Source organism: Protopterus annectens, chromosome 9.part0 (assembly GCF_019279795.1).
Source record: "Protopterus annectens isolate FY-2018-M chromosome 9.part0, PAN1.0, whole genome shotgun sequence".
Taxonomy (NCBI): domain Eukaryota; kingdom Metazoa; phylum Chordata; order Ceratodontiformes; family Protopteridae; genus Protopterus; species Protopterus annectens.
In genome coordinates, this window is record NC_056743.1 from 855,364,010 (window position 1) to 855,377,144 (window position 13,135).

The window sequence follows — 13,135 nt, forward strand, 5'->3', positions numbered from 1 at the left end:
TATGTTGTAGGGTTATCTTTTCTGCTTTGGGGGAGATCCATAAAATCAAGTACACTCTCTACAGTGTTTTATGCATTTTAAAATCTTGTGTCTTCTATTAGTGTCTTCCATGTGGACAGTCCCTAGCCCTTAAAGTATCTGCTCTTCTATTCTCAACATTTAAGAATCAACAACAATCTACTTTAACACTTTATGACCTGTTGAGGCAAATTAAACTCCTGATGAAGGCTCCATTTCTGGACAGACTTTCATTTTGTTTAATACAACCTGAATGAAACACATTTAAGGATGAAAGTGCTGACTTGCATAAAAAAAATTATAAACTTGTGATTACTTTGAATTCTCAGCTGAGCTTGTCTGCAGTTCATAGTTCTTTCTTCCTGATTTCAAGCAGTCTCAGCCAGCAACTTCATTGCTCACAAAACAGCAGTTTTCCCTGTAGTTTAATGTACTTTCCTAATGGGTGGGAGATGCTTTAGCCCCTAAGGCTGTGTTTTTTTTTATGTAGCAGGTGCACAGCTGGGATCTAGGAAAGTAGATTTGGACACCTGGCACATGGCAATTAGTGCCTGGTGACTATGAAACTCCAACTAACCTTTATACAGCTGTTCACACTAAAGCTTAGTATATAAATGACAAAATCTGTGTATATGTGTGTATATATATATATATATATATATATATATATATATATATATATATATATATGTGTGTGTGTGTGAATATTGGTCCAAATAAAGTAAATGGGACTTTCCCTTGTAAGAACTGCAACTGGTGTAAATTTATTGACAGCTCAAGTGAATTCTTGCATCCTGACACAGGAAAATTTTTACATTTTCAGGTTCAGGCTGATTGTAACACTATACATTTAGTGTATCTAGCTATATGCCAGGCCTGTAATAGTTTTATTATAGGCAAAACAGATCGCCGTCTTTGTGATTAGAATAAGAGAACATATTTATTGTATAAGTAATTCTATATGCACTAATGCCCTGGCCAAACACATTGCAACAAATGATGCATCACATAGCTTTAAATTTATGGTTCTGGAGGTGATTCATGAAAATATTGGTGGGCCTGACACTGAAAATAAGGTGGAATCCATAGAATTAAGATGGATTATTCGAATGAGAGGCAATAAGGGTAAAGGGCTGAATGATAAAATATGCATCAAGCCCATATTAAAAAATAGGAGATTTAAATGACAAAGTCTTATATTATATATTTTTTATATGTTATGCTTTTATGAAATGTTATATATCATATATGAGATATTTTTACTGTCATTTGTAACCATATTGTAAACAGATGTAAGTAGGTTTATCTATCAATCACTTTTTATGTATTTTCATAGTTATATATATTTTTTATACATTGTATATTTCTTTAATAAACTAATTAGATAATGATTGTCATTGTCTTGCTATTGGTTAAGAATTCTTTAAAATGCAACAGGTAAAATGGTTTTAAAATGTCTGATGAAGCGGCAGGTTTAAGCTGTGAAAGCTCTCACACAAATAAAACGTTTTTATGATATTTATGCTGTTAATGTGCCTTGGTTTGCTCTACCAGTACTTCACGATAAATACTATAGTTGTACTCTCTACATAGTGTTTACAGATAACAATACTTCTACTGTCTGTGTAGTGTTTACAGATAATACTGCTATACTTCTACTGTCTATGTAGTGTTTACAGATAATAATGCTATACTTCTACTGTCTATGTAGTGTTTACAGATAATAATGCTATACTTCTACTGTCTATGTGGTGTTTACAGATAATGATGCTATACTTCTACTGTCTATGTGGTGTTTACAGATAATAATGCTATACTTCTACTGTCTATGTGGTATTTACAGATAATAATGCTATACTTCTACTGTCTATGTGATGTTTACAGATAATGATGCTATACTTCTACTGTCTAGGTAGTGTTTACAGATAATAATGCTATACCTCTACTGTCTATGTGGTGTTTACAGATAACAATGCTATAATTCTACTGTCTATGTTGTGTTTACAGATAACAATACTATACTTCTACTGTCTATGTAGTGTTTACAGATAATAATGCTATACTTCTACTGTCTATGTAGTGTTTACAGATAATGATGCTATACTTCTACTATCTATGTGGTGTTTACAGATAATAATGTTATACTTCTACTGTCTATGTAGTGTTTACAGATAATGATACTATACTTCTACTGTCTATGTGGTGTTTACAGATAATGATGCTATACTTTTCCTCGCTATGTAGTGTTTACAGATAATAATGCTATACGTCTGCTGTCTATGTGGTGTTTACAGACAATGATGCTATACTTCTACTATGTGGTGTTTACAGATAATGATGCTATACTTTTCCTCGCTATGTAGTGTTTACAGATAACACTATATTTCTACTCTCTATGTAGTCTGCAGTTTCAGTATGACACAAATGCTGATTAAAGCTATTAATATTGCTATGTTACTGATTGCTTTTGTAATAATGAACAATTACTTACCATCGGACCTGGGGGACCAGTTTGTCCAGTAGCACCAGGGGCACCTTGCTCTCCCTGTTTAAAGGCAAAAGAGAAAAAAAAATTAAATACAGCATTTCCTTGGAAGAACAAAGTAAACAGTTCTAATATATGTAAGCCCTGTTCCTATTAAATGTACTTCTTAAAGGACAATGAAGGCCTGCTGGTGTTGTTTGGGGATGCACAGTTTACATTATGATTATATAATAAGCCAGTAGTAATGGTTCTGTTCTGTTTTGGGATCTCTTTGTTAAGGTGAGGTTTCTGAATGCTGATATCCAGTTAATTTTAAACATTTTTGTATTATAGCTACAAAGGGTACTATTTAAATACACGTTTATTATCATTAGTTCTTTTGATTCAAGCAGGATCTCTGTCATGATTCATTAACTGGGTCCTATCTTCACTCAATAATGCAGTTCTGAGCCCAGAATTCCACCCCCCAAACTATTATGATTTTAATGTATGGAGCTGTCCAGTGTTTGGGATCATGCCATTTTCCTTCCAAACTGTTCTGGAATCAACAATCAGCCATCAAAACATAGTGTGCTATCCAATGGAACTGGTGTCTGAGTGTTACTGCCTCACTGCTGGTGACAATGACCTTAGCAAGACAGACAATACAGTGGGGATGTTTTCTCATGTGATACAGAAATTCTTTCCAATCTGATGGAAAGTCACATATTATTTCATATCCATAAAGGAAGGGAAGGGTGATACTTGAACTGTATGCATGTAGCTTGGTGTAATTTCATAGAGCACAGCAATAGGAAGAGGGTTCTTCATTCTTAGACACATGCAGTCAAAGCCCTAGGTCAGCAAGTCATTTGTCACTGACCTATAGCATAGTAATAAGTCTACTAGTCTCACCCATACCAAACATTACCACTCACCTGTGCTACATACCCTTACAGAAGCTTCCTGAATGTGAGACTCAGCATATTGTTGTATTAGACTACTCAGCCTTGTACATGATCCTCATCAATAAACCACCGAGTGCCAGACATGCAGACAGCCAAGCCTTCCCCGCCTTGGTAGTCATTTATTCCTAATAATAATCAATACAGTAAGATTTGGTGCAATAACTTACACAGTGTGTGGGTGTCAGTGTCTTCTCTGGGAACTTGTGTAAGATACTGTACCATTAAGTGTGCCTGTGTATAATGCAATAATACACTGTGCTGTGTGTCCCTGGGGGGGTGCCCTTCAATAAAACAAATGTAGTCACCTTAAAAGCTGGCAGAAAACTGATAAAAGTATAATGAATGAAGAGTTTCTTCCACAGGAGGGGGACTTATTTACAGGTGATGGTTGTCTGCAACGAAGGTCCTTCATTACTTTAAATTTTTCAATGCATGCATAAGGATTCCATTAACAGGACAGGTAACAGACTGGGAATGTCTGCCTAAGACATTTATACCTTCTTCATCATGGCTGGTACTTACTGATATGAATACAAATCATCAGGAAAAATAGAAATAATCAGAAATACAGTGGATCTGTATCTCCTAACTCTTATAACTGCAGCATATTGTTAAAAAGGGAATGTACACTGAAACAGTCAGTAAGCAAAATAAAACAGTAATACTTACAACTGCTCCTGGAATACCACGGAGACCCTCTGGCCCTTGTTTTCCTGGAGCACCCTGGGGGCCAACAGCACCAGTTTTCCCAGGAGCACCGGCTGCACCAGGCTCTCCCTAAAAATAGAAAAATAATTTTTTATAAAAAGCAAAATAATAAAAAAGATTAAGTTCCCTGAATCCCACTACTAAATTGATTTTCTGTTGTTACATACACATTCCACTATAAACTAGACAATGCAACACAAATGCTGTTCATACATTGAAATACATATAAAATGTCAAGTTTATGTCACGTGCAAATCTTAAACCTATATTTTAAAAAGCCACTCCCAGAATATTAGTACTGTTAATGATATGAACTATGTCGAACATTCCCTATTTCCCTGTAAAAACTATGCACTTGCTAAATAACAGTGCTATAATGGGATAACATCTACACACCAAGCATTTTTTGGAATGGCTACTTTACAAACATTACTCTAGTTAAATTTATAAATTTAAATATAAACGGTAGCCACAAGGAAACATGGCAAAGCCTTGGAGCTGACAGCAGTTAAACTCAGGAATAGTGTGATAGCACTGCATAATCTGAATTAAAACAGTATTAAAGGTGGTGCTACTGAACAAAACACAGCCTCTTACATCCAAATGTTCTAGAAGATGGCAGTAACTCAGAAATTCAGGAGGAGGTGTGGAAGGAGAGACTGCAGTAAGGAATCCCTTTTGTCATCTCAGATTTAGTTAATTAGTCAGACAAGAGGTATCAGTGAGGAAGAAGTCCTTCCTACAAGACTGAGAAACTCACTAGAAATCCTTCCTACCAGATTAAGGAAGTGACTTCCTTGATGGATACATGCAAATGGACATGCTGACAAAATCCATGAATACAAAAGTAACTACTAAAATTAACATTTCTGAAAATCTTGCTTGCAAGCCTTTCAGGATCCAGTAGAGGGTAGCAGCAGAAATGGACAAAAAATCTAAACATTTAAACCACAGACTCAAAAAATAATAGATTAACAGAGAAATGTTACTAAAGATTATGATGACTCCCAAAGTGGTAAAATCTCCACAGGATGTCTTCCTTGCAGCAAGGCATCTCAATGAAGCATTTCGTAACCACATACTTCATTACAGGAGAAAAAATACTACAATGGTTGGCTCCCCATAGTAATCAGAATACTAAAATTGGGGAGAGGAAAGCTCATAAAATGTTGGATTTTAAACATGTTAGCTCTTAGAGGAGGCACCACAGTGGAAACAGGAATGACCAAGAGATGATCTGGAGGGATAGTACCCAGAGTAATGGATATTTAACGTCACAATTAAGTTCCTGCACCACACCATGAGCTAAAGGTTGTACTGTGGAATGGTTATGACGCAACACAACAGTAATACTGTTGCTTGGTTTCTCAGGCAATCTGCAGGCTGAAGGAACAACATTCATAGGTTCATAGGTAGGTACTAGGCTATTGGCCCTAGGGCCTATACAAGCCTAGCCAAAAAGGTACCCTGACTTTCGCCACCCAAGAAAATTATTTTCCTGTGCCCCTGTCAAGCAGAACCACAGAAGTGATCCCCGGGGTGAATTTCCTATTACCGATCCAATCATTAAGATTTTTCTTGAAGAGTGCTAATGAGGAGCTCTGTTAGACATAGATAGGTAGTCTGTTCCAGAGTATGGGAAGTCTCTAGGACAGGAATCTATCCCTCCAGCATGTTCTGTTTATTGTGGTGACAAGGTTTAGGTCCCTAGAGCATGTAGCTTGGAGGGATTGGAATTTCTTTAAGTGGAGCATGTCCAACAGCTCTGGGTTTGACATAGCTTTGTATGTTAGGCAGAGATCGCCTCTGAGTAGGCGATATGCGACGGAGTAAAGCTGGAGTTTTTTTAGTCGGTCTGCGTAAGGCATCTGTTTGAGGCCAGTAATCCTCTTTGTGAGGTATTTTTGCGGCCTTTCCAGTTGTTGTAGATGTCTTGTGAGGTACATACCAAAAGGGGCGTTGTACTCTATAATGGGTCTAATGAGTGATGAGTAGAGGGGAACATTGACCTCTTTCTTTCTGGATGAGAAACCTTTTTTGATGAGGTGTGCCATGTAGAAGGATTTCTTGACCACTGTGGTGATGTGATTATCAAAGGAGAGATTACTGTCCACTTGTGTCCCAAGGTCTCTTATCACACTTTCGGTGTTAAGTAGACTACCGCCTATGTGGTAGTTCATGGGGACAGAGTTTTTACCAAAGGGGATGACAATGCACTTTTTGGCATTGAGCTTAAGACCATGGCTTTGACACCAGGCATCTGTCTCAGTAAGGCCCTTTTGTAGGATGTCCACATCGTTAGGAGTTTCGATTATGGCTCCTAGTTTGCGGTCATCTGCAAATTTAGTTAGCTAAAGACCTTCTGTGTTAGCCTGTACTTCAGAGAAGTAGATACCAAACAGGAGAGGACCCAGGACTGAACCCTGTGGTACTCCACTTGTCACTGGTCTGAAGTCTGATTTGAAGTCTGCTACTTTCACAGTGAGTGACATAGGGATTTATACCTAGTTTAGTGAGTTTATCTATAATTCCAGAGTGGGGGATGGTGTTGAATGGCTTGGCAAGATCTAGATAGGCTGTGTGAACCACCTTATCCTCATCTATGGCTTTGGTGATTACTTCAAAGAAGTCCATCAGGTTTAGGAGACATAATCTGCCTTTTACAAACCCGAACTGTGTGGGGTCCAGAGTTTGGAGATTTCCAATGCCTTTGTTTATGAGTTCCATGATGATACGTTCCATGGCCTTGCAGACCAGGCTCGTCAGGTTAATGGGGCGGTAGTTCCCGGGGTCTGTTGTGGCCCCCCCCCCCCTTTGTGGAGTAGGATAACCATCGTGGTGCACCATTCAATGGGCACAAAGCCTGAGGTGAGACTATGATTGAACATGGTACTTAGGTGAGGTGCCAGATCATTCTGTAGTTCATGTAGAAGGCAGCCTGGGATGTTGTCAGGTCCCATGGATGCTGTGTTCTTGGCTTTGGCGAGTGAAGTTTTTACCTGTGCAGTCGTGATTACAGGAACTTTGCATTCCTCCGGTATAAAGATGGACCTTTTAGGGGGTGGGGAGGTAAAGTTAGCACTGAACCTATCTGCCAGGATGTTGGCAATATCAGTTGGTTCTGTATAGTTAGTGTCATTGTGCTGTAACTCAGAGCAGATCTGAGTGTTGCCATTGAGATTCTTGACATAGGTACAGAATGTTTTGTGGTTGTCTTTAGAATCAGTGGCGATTTTTTCATAACTAACTTTGGAGGATTTTATGAGGAATCTCAGCTTCTTACTGAGGCTGACCAGGGGGATCCTCCAATCATGGGATTTTACTCTTTTTTGCAACAGTTTCTTTCTTCTGTTGTAGAGTTTGTTTATGGCAGAAGACCACCAGATTGGCTTCCTTTTTTGGGAGGATAGCATCTTGGTTCTGTTAGGGATAGCACGATCCATGCACTCGTGTAAGTGCTTATAAAGTGCATTTGTGTAGGATTCAGCAGTCGTACCTCTATTGTCCATCTGCATGGGTGTCATGAAGCTTGCCACTTCTGTCTTAAGAAGCGTGAAGTTGGCTTTGGAGAATTTTTTTACGGTTGTTTTCCTAATGGGGGGTGGGAGCGGGATGTGGATGTCTAGGGTGATTAGCTTGCGGATTTGACCGAAGAGGAGCTGACCTCTGGTGTGGAACACCGGTCACCCATGTTGGTGATGACCAGGTCTAGGATATTGCTGCCCCTGGTGGGGGTGTGGATAAGTTGATCCAAAGCATTGGAACTGATGATTTCCAGAAAACGTTGAGCAAAAGTGTTGGTACATGAGTAGTTTTCCCAGTTAATGGTAGGGTAGTTGAAATCACCTATTATTAGAGTGTTGGGATGTACCTTAATATTTTCCAGTGTATCAAGAAAAGAGGAGTGGGAATCCTGGGGCATGGTGGGGGGTCTGTAGCAAGCTACAATCTGGATTGTGGTTTTTCTCAGAGTTAGTTGAACTTGGATAATCTCGGATGCATTATGCTGAGCAACTAGCTTGGAGATGTGGATATCCTTAATGGATATGGACACGCCTCCACCTTTAGTGTTTTGGTCCGGGTTTGGTGGCTGAAAGATGTGGTATGAATTATAGCCTGGTAATGCAGGGGTTCTCTCTGGAACTTTGAACCAGGTCTCTGTTACTGCACAGATGTCAATGTTCTCCATTTTAAGGAGTGCCTCGAGTGAGTGCATTTTGAGGTTTAGACTTCTAGCATTGAGTAGCATTACCCTCAGATTTTGCTTGCTTGTACCTGTTACGGTGGTGAATTTGTCATTTGAACCTTGCCTAAAAAGGGCACTATAGGGGTTGCAAGAGCCTTTGCCAGTATCCGGAATCTCAAGGGCGACAGGTGCAGGCCATCTCTGGCAAAGCAGTGTGGTCTGTCAATCATGTCATCCCAGGCAGACAGATACTGGATTCAGTCAAGAGAAGAAGCGGGTAGGATATTAAATTCAGATTACAGCAACTAGCAGGAAAACAAACACAAGAAACATTAAAAGGTTTCACAGAGCCTAAGGTCATGATGCATAAATCAACTGAAGTGTACAGCCAAAAGTGAAGAATCCCACATTGCCAGACTGAGTTCATATTAGCATTTCAGTGTTATCAGGTACTATATTCTGCACGAGGTCACATTCAGAAAGCTTTGAGAATTTTAAATATTTCATGCATTGTATCATACGGAATGAAAATACTTTCCTGTTGTGCAGTCGAGTCTGTCTGCTATGTTGGTATTATTTTCCAGCGAAAAAAAGGACTTTAGAACAGACAGTTTTGACGAAATGTAAATCAGGACTGTCAGTCAGTGATGTACATAACGTTTCGACTGACCTGTTTGTGTCCTTTACTTGCTTTCCATTCCCAGATAATCCCATAATGCTGTAGGGACTACTGGAGAGGGTTTATTTACTTACGTATGTGTCCCTGTCTCACTTACTCCAGATAATAAAATCAGGTGAGAAGCGGGAGACAGAATTTCTGGGCAGCTGCTATTGATTTAATCAATCACTGGGAAACAGTTTATGCAACTGATTTATTTACTACTACTATTCTCATTTCTGAGAACTTTAGTTACTTAATTATTTATTGTAGTTTAACTGGGAAGGTGGAATGGTCTGAGGACCCTTTTCAAGTATGTCACAGCACAGCATACATGTATATGACATGTACATATATATATATATGTACACATACGTATATTCATGACATATAAGATAGCACATAACTATTTACACTGATACATAAAATGTCATGATATTTGTGACATTATGTACAGAGTTGGAATTTCATATGTTCTCATTGCAACTTGCCTAGGAAAAAGTACATCAATGCACCTAGATAACACACCAAGTCCTGCATTATAGATCCCTGCCTCTGGCATAAACAGTAATACATACATCTTATGTTAGCAGTATGACTCACAAATCTATACAGAAATGTGCAACAAAAGTTGTCACTTTTACTGTGTAAGGAATACTATGAAGGAACTTAATGGAGATAAAACATATTTTCTGCAACAAATCCTAAAAGGAATGAGAAAAGGGAAATAAATACTAATTGTGTCCCATCTTCATATTTTTATGGAAACTCTGGCTATAAATGTCAAAGCAGCAGTGCAAGAATGTAAAGAAACTATAATTAAATAGTAGGGAAACTAAGAGAGACTGCTTGAAACGAAGAATACCGGATTAACAGGAGGATAGCTTATCAAGAGAAATCGTGGAAGAGCAGAAAAAAAAATGTTGATAGATTTTTGCTACAGACTGAAAATGTAGAGCTGCACAAAGGTATTGACCAATGTGCCACGCATTTAAAGGTATAACTCTTACTGTGGTAGCAGTAAGAGACTACAACCAGGGTTTTGGGGACAGAGGTTTCTCCATGAAATTAATCTGCCCTTCCAAGACTAAATTCCAATCCATACACCAGAAAGCATTGCTGGTGAATGGGAAATGTATGAGTTACTAACATTCTAGTAGGGACAAAGTCTCCAGGAACAGGGACAAATGAAATCTCAGTACAATCATGTACAAATAATGTTCATTATTATGTGCAACTACTCTGCTGCTTAGGTAACCTTGATACTCCCAAATCCTGAGCCAAAGAACTCAATTTTGAAGTGTCCCAGTAAAGGAGATGAAATAAAGTACGAAAAAGGAAAGTAAATGGTCATTAAATATTGGGATAAAGCTTTATACTTCACTATATTGCATGAGGTACACTACAGCAAAGTGCCGTATTTAGCTTAATCCATTAGAACATATAACTGCTCTAAAGGTTCAGGCAATTAAGGCTCCTTCATTCACTAAATTTGGAGCTGCCTCTCTTATACAGCACCTGTGATGAAACAGCAGGTACAGGGAAGAGCTCCTCAGAGTTGAAAGCACTAAAGGCATGTTATGCATGTTATTAGGGGTTTCTAGATCAGAGTCCAAGGGGCAGGCCATTCTGCAGGAAAATCATCAGTGTCAGTGGGATAATAAGTAATGCCATCACGTAGGATGAATCTGGTTAGTCCTGCTTTTAATAAGTGGGCAAATCAGATGAATGTCATCAAATCTGAATGTTCATCAGAAATACTGAATATCTGAATGCAATGACAGAAACAGTCATCTTTATAAAGTGAAACTTATAAGGTCTGTAAGCAACAAAGACAGCCACAGGAGAAATCACTGAGGGCTCTAAATATCTTTGAAACGTATGTTCTTAACACCACTGCTCAACTGTAGTTGTACTGTAGTCCTACAAGGCCATCAAGCTTCATAAAGTGTTCATGTACTTTATATATGCAATGCATTGCTGCTGGCATTTGTACTGCTAAATATTAAAAAACAACATGTGAAAATGGATTCATAATTATTCACTGACTGCTATTTGTCTCACAGACAAAACAGCTAAAAATATACTAAAAAACAGTTTCAGAAAATAGATCTTTATGCTTTTATTTATTGGGGGGGGGGCAAGCCTCCCCAGGCACCACAATGTGGAGAGAGGGAGGCCCACCAACTTGTATATACCAACTGCATGGTCACATAACAGTGGAAAAATGGAAACACCATACTTTCACTCACATCAAAAGACACGCCTAAAGGTTCATAGATTACTACTAGGCTAACTGGCCTTGAGGGCCCTTTTAAGCCTAGCCAATTACACCATGTGAGAATCAAATTCTGCATCTTGTCTGTAAGTAGACACCTTAACCATTATGCTAACCTCCCACCAAATGGTGGTGAACAAAGGGATATTCTCATATACTTCTACATTTCCATAAATACGTGTCTCCGACTTTTAGTCATTGCATTAATAATCAGTTCTCTTGATTTATGTTTCAAATAAATGTTCATTAATGCTAATACATCCAGAAACAACACATAGACCATAGTGTAATGACATCTCAATGAATTATGCCGAATTAATCATTAACAGCTTTACTAATTCCATCTGCTGCTGTTACGTTCATTTTACTGCTCTTGTCCTACTATGAGTACCTACTGCATGCTTGAATCAGCGCATGTATTCCCATTACAGCAAAAATGCGTCATCCCTAGTCTGTGGTGTGACTTGTGCATTATCCATTGCCCCATCCTAAAATCGGACAACAAGCTGTGCTTGAGAAAAATACTTCAACCATACTGAAGAATAGCTCTGTAAAATGCTGTTCCTGTATAATCCAAGTCAAAAATATCTGAATGTTTCATGTATAACAGCTATATGCTTTAAAACAGATTGAGGAAAACCCAAGTAACAGAAATCTGTACACCAGTTAATAGAGATGGCCAAGCTTATATGTAGGTTAATACATTCAATGAAACACAGGCTTTCCTTCTGCTGCCATTAGACTTGTTTTCTGTTTTAGCCCACTCCGATGACCATCAAGCCTTCCTTCACTGCTCACTCAAATAAGCCATTCCTTCTTTCAGGAGGCAAGAGCTCTATGGTCAACTGGGCTGTCTGGCCATAGTTGGGGCTTTATCCCTCTTCACCAACAGAGCTTGCCTCTGCTGCCATTATGTGACTGATACAGCTGTGTTCATCTGCTAAGCTCATAAACAAACCACACGTATTAAGATTACTGATGGAGAAAGTCATCCTCATGTATCTGGTCTACCAAGTAGGAAAAGGTGTGAGTAGCAGATAAACATTCTAACAGCAGGGATATTTAAGTAAATATATGCAGAATCAGGTCTTTACCTATTCATCTGCCACTGCTTCTACAATGGCTCCTAAATGTCAGAGTGCTAGCAACAACCACCTTGACTTAAAATCAGTACTTAAGAATCATTGCAGTTCACAACAACTTTTCTGTACCCAGAAGTACTCAGATACCATTGCCTATGGAAATAGACTAAATGAAGTACCATCTTACCTTAGAGCCCTTCTCTCCCTGACGACCTTCAGGACCGGCAGCACCAGCAGGTCCCTGATAGAAAACAAAACAGACAAAGTTAAGAGAAGAACTCTTCAGAAAGCTGTTCATGATTATACTTCAAGTAATGAACAACTGCCATATTGCTTTCTTTGTCCAATCAATGCATTTGTGATTTTTAAATAAATTCTCGTTTTTTGTAATGGACACACATCTGGATTTCAGAATTAGTTTGCAAGTTTCACATATTAAGGTGTTTAGGCTAATTGTAGCAAAAAGTCATTAACTTAACAAATCTGGAAGGATTTTTGCCATGACTTTTCTGAGATCCTCACCCCTCTTCAGTTTTAAACAGCCCTGGCACTCTGAATCTCAAAAATCCCACTGTGATCAGTTTGGAAGATAGGATACATTTTGCTAAATATAGGATTATCCTTTACCATACAGACTGGTAACTTAAGGGATATGGAAGATCTGCAGTCTAATATGGCAGCTGCTTACTTTCTATTGGCTGGATGACACTATACAGTGGCATCCAAGGAAAAGCAGCTTGTTTTCTTTGGTATCATATCGTTTTCGACTGTCA

The 13,135-nt window shown here is 38.6% G+C and overlaps 1 protein-coding gene across 1 annotated transcript in view; it reads right to left on the reverse strand.

The window, feature by feature from the left end:
- Positions 1–13,135, reverse strand: part of COL11A2 (collagen type XI alpha 2 chain) — a 484,735-nt gene that overhangs the window by 46,604 nt on the left and 424,996 nt on the right. Inside the window, exons 58-60 of the mRNA XM_044083566.1 lie at positions 12,550–12,603; positions 4,120–4,227; positions 2,510–2,563 (exon numbers count right to left, since the gene is read on the reverse strand). Of these exons, the coding sequence (XP_043939501.1) occupies positions 2,510–2,563; positions 4,120–4,227; positions 12,550–12,603 (216 nt within the window). The remainder of the gene's footprint in view (positions 1–2,509; positions 2,564–4,119; positions 4,228–12,549; positions 12,604–13,135) is intronic.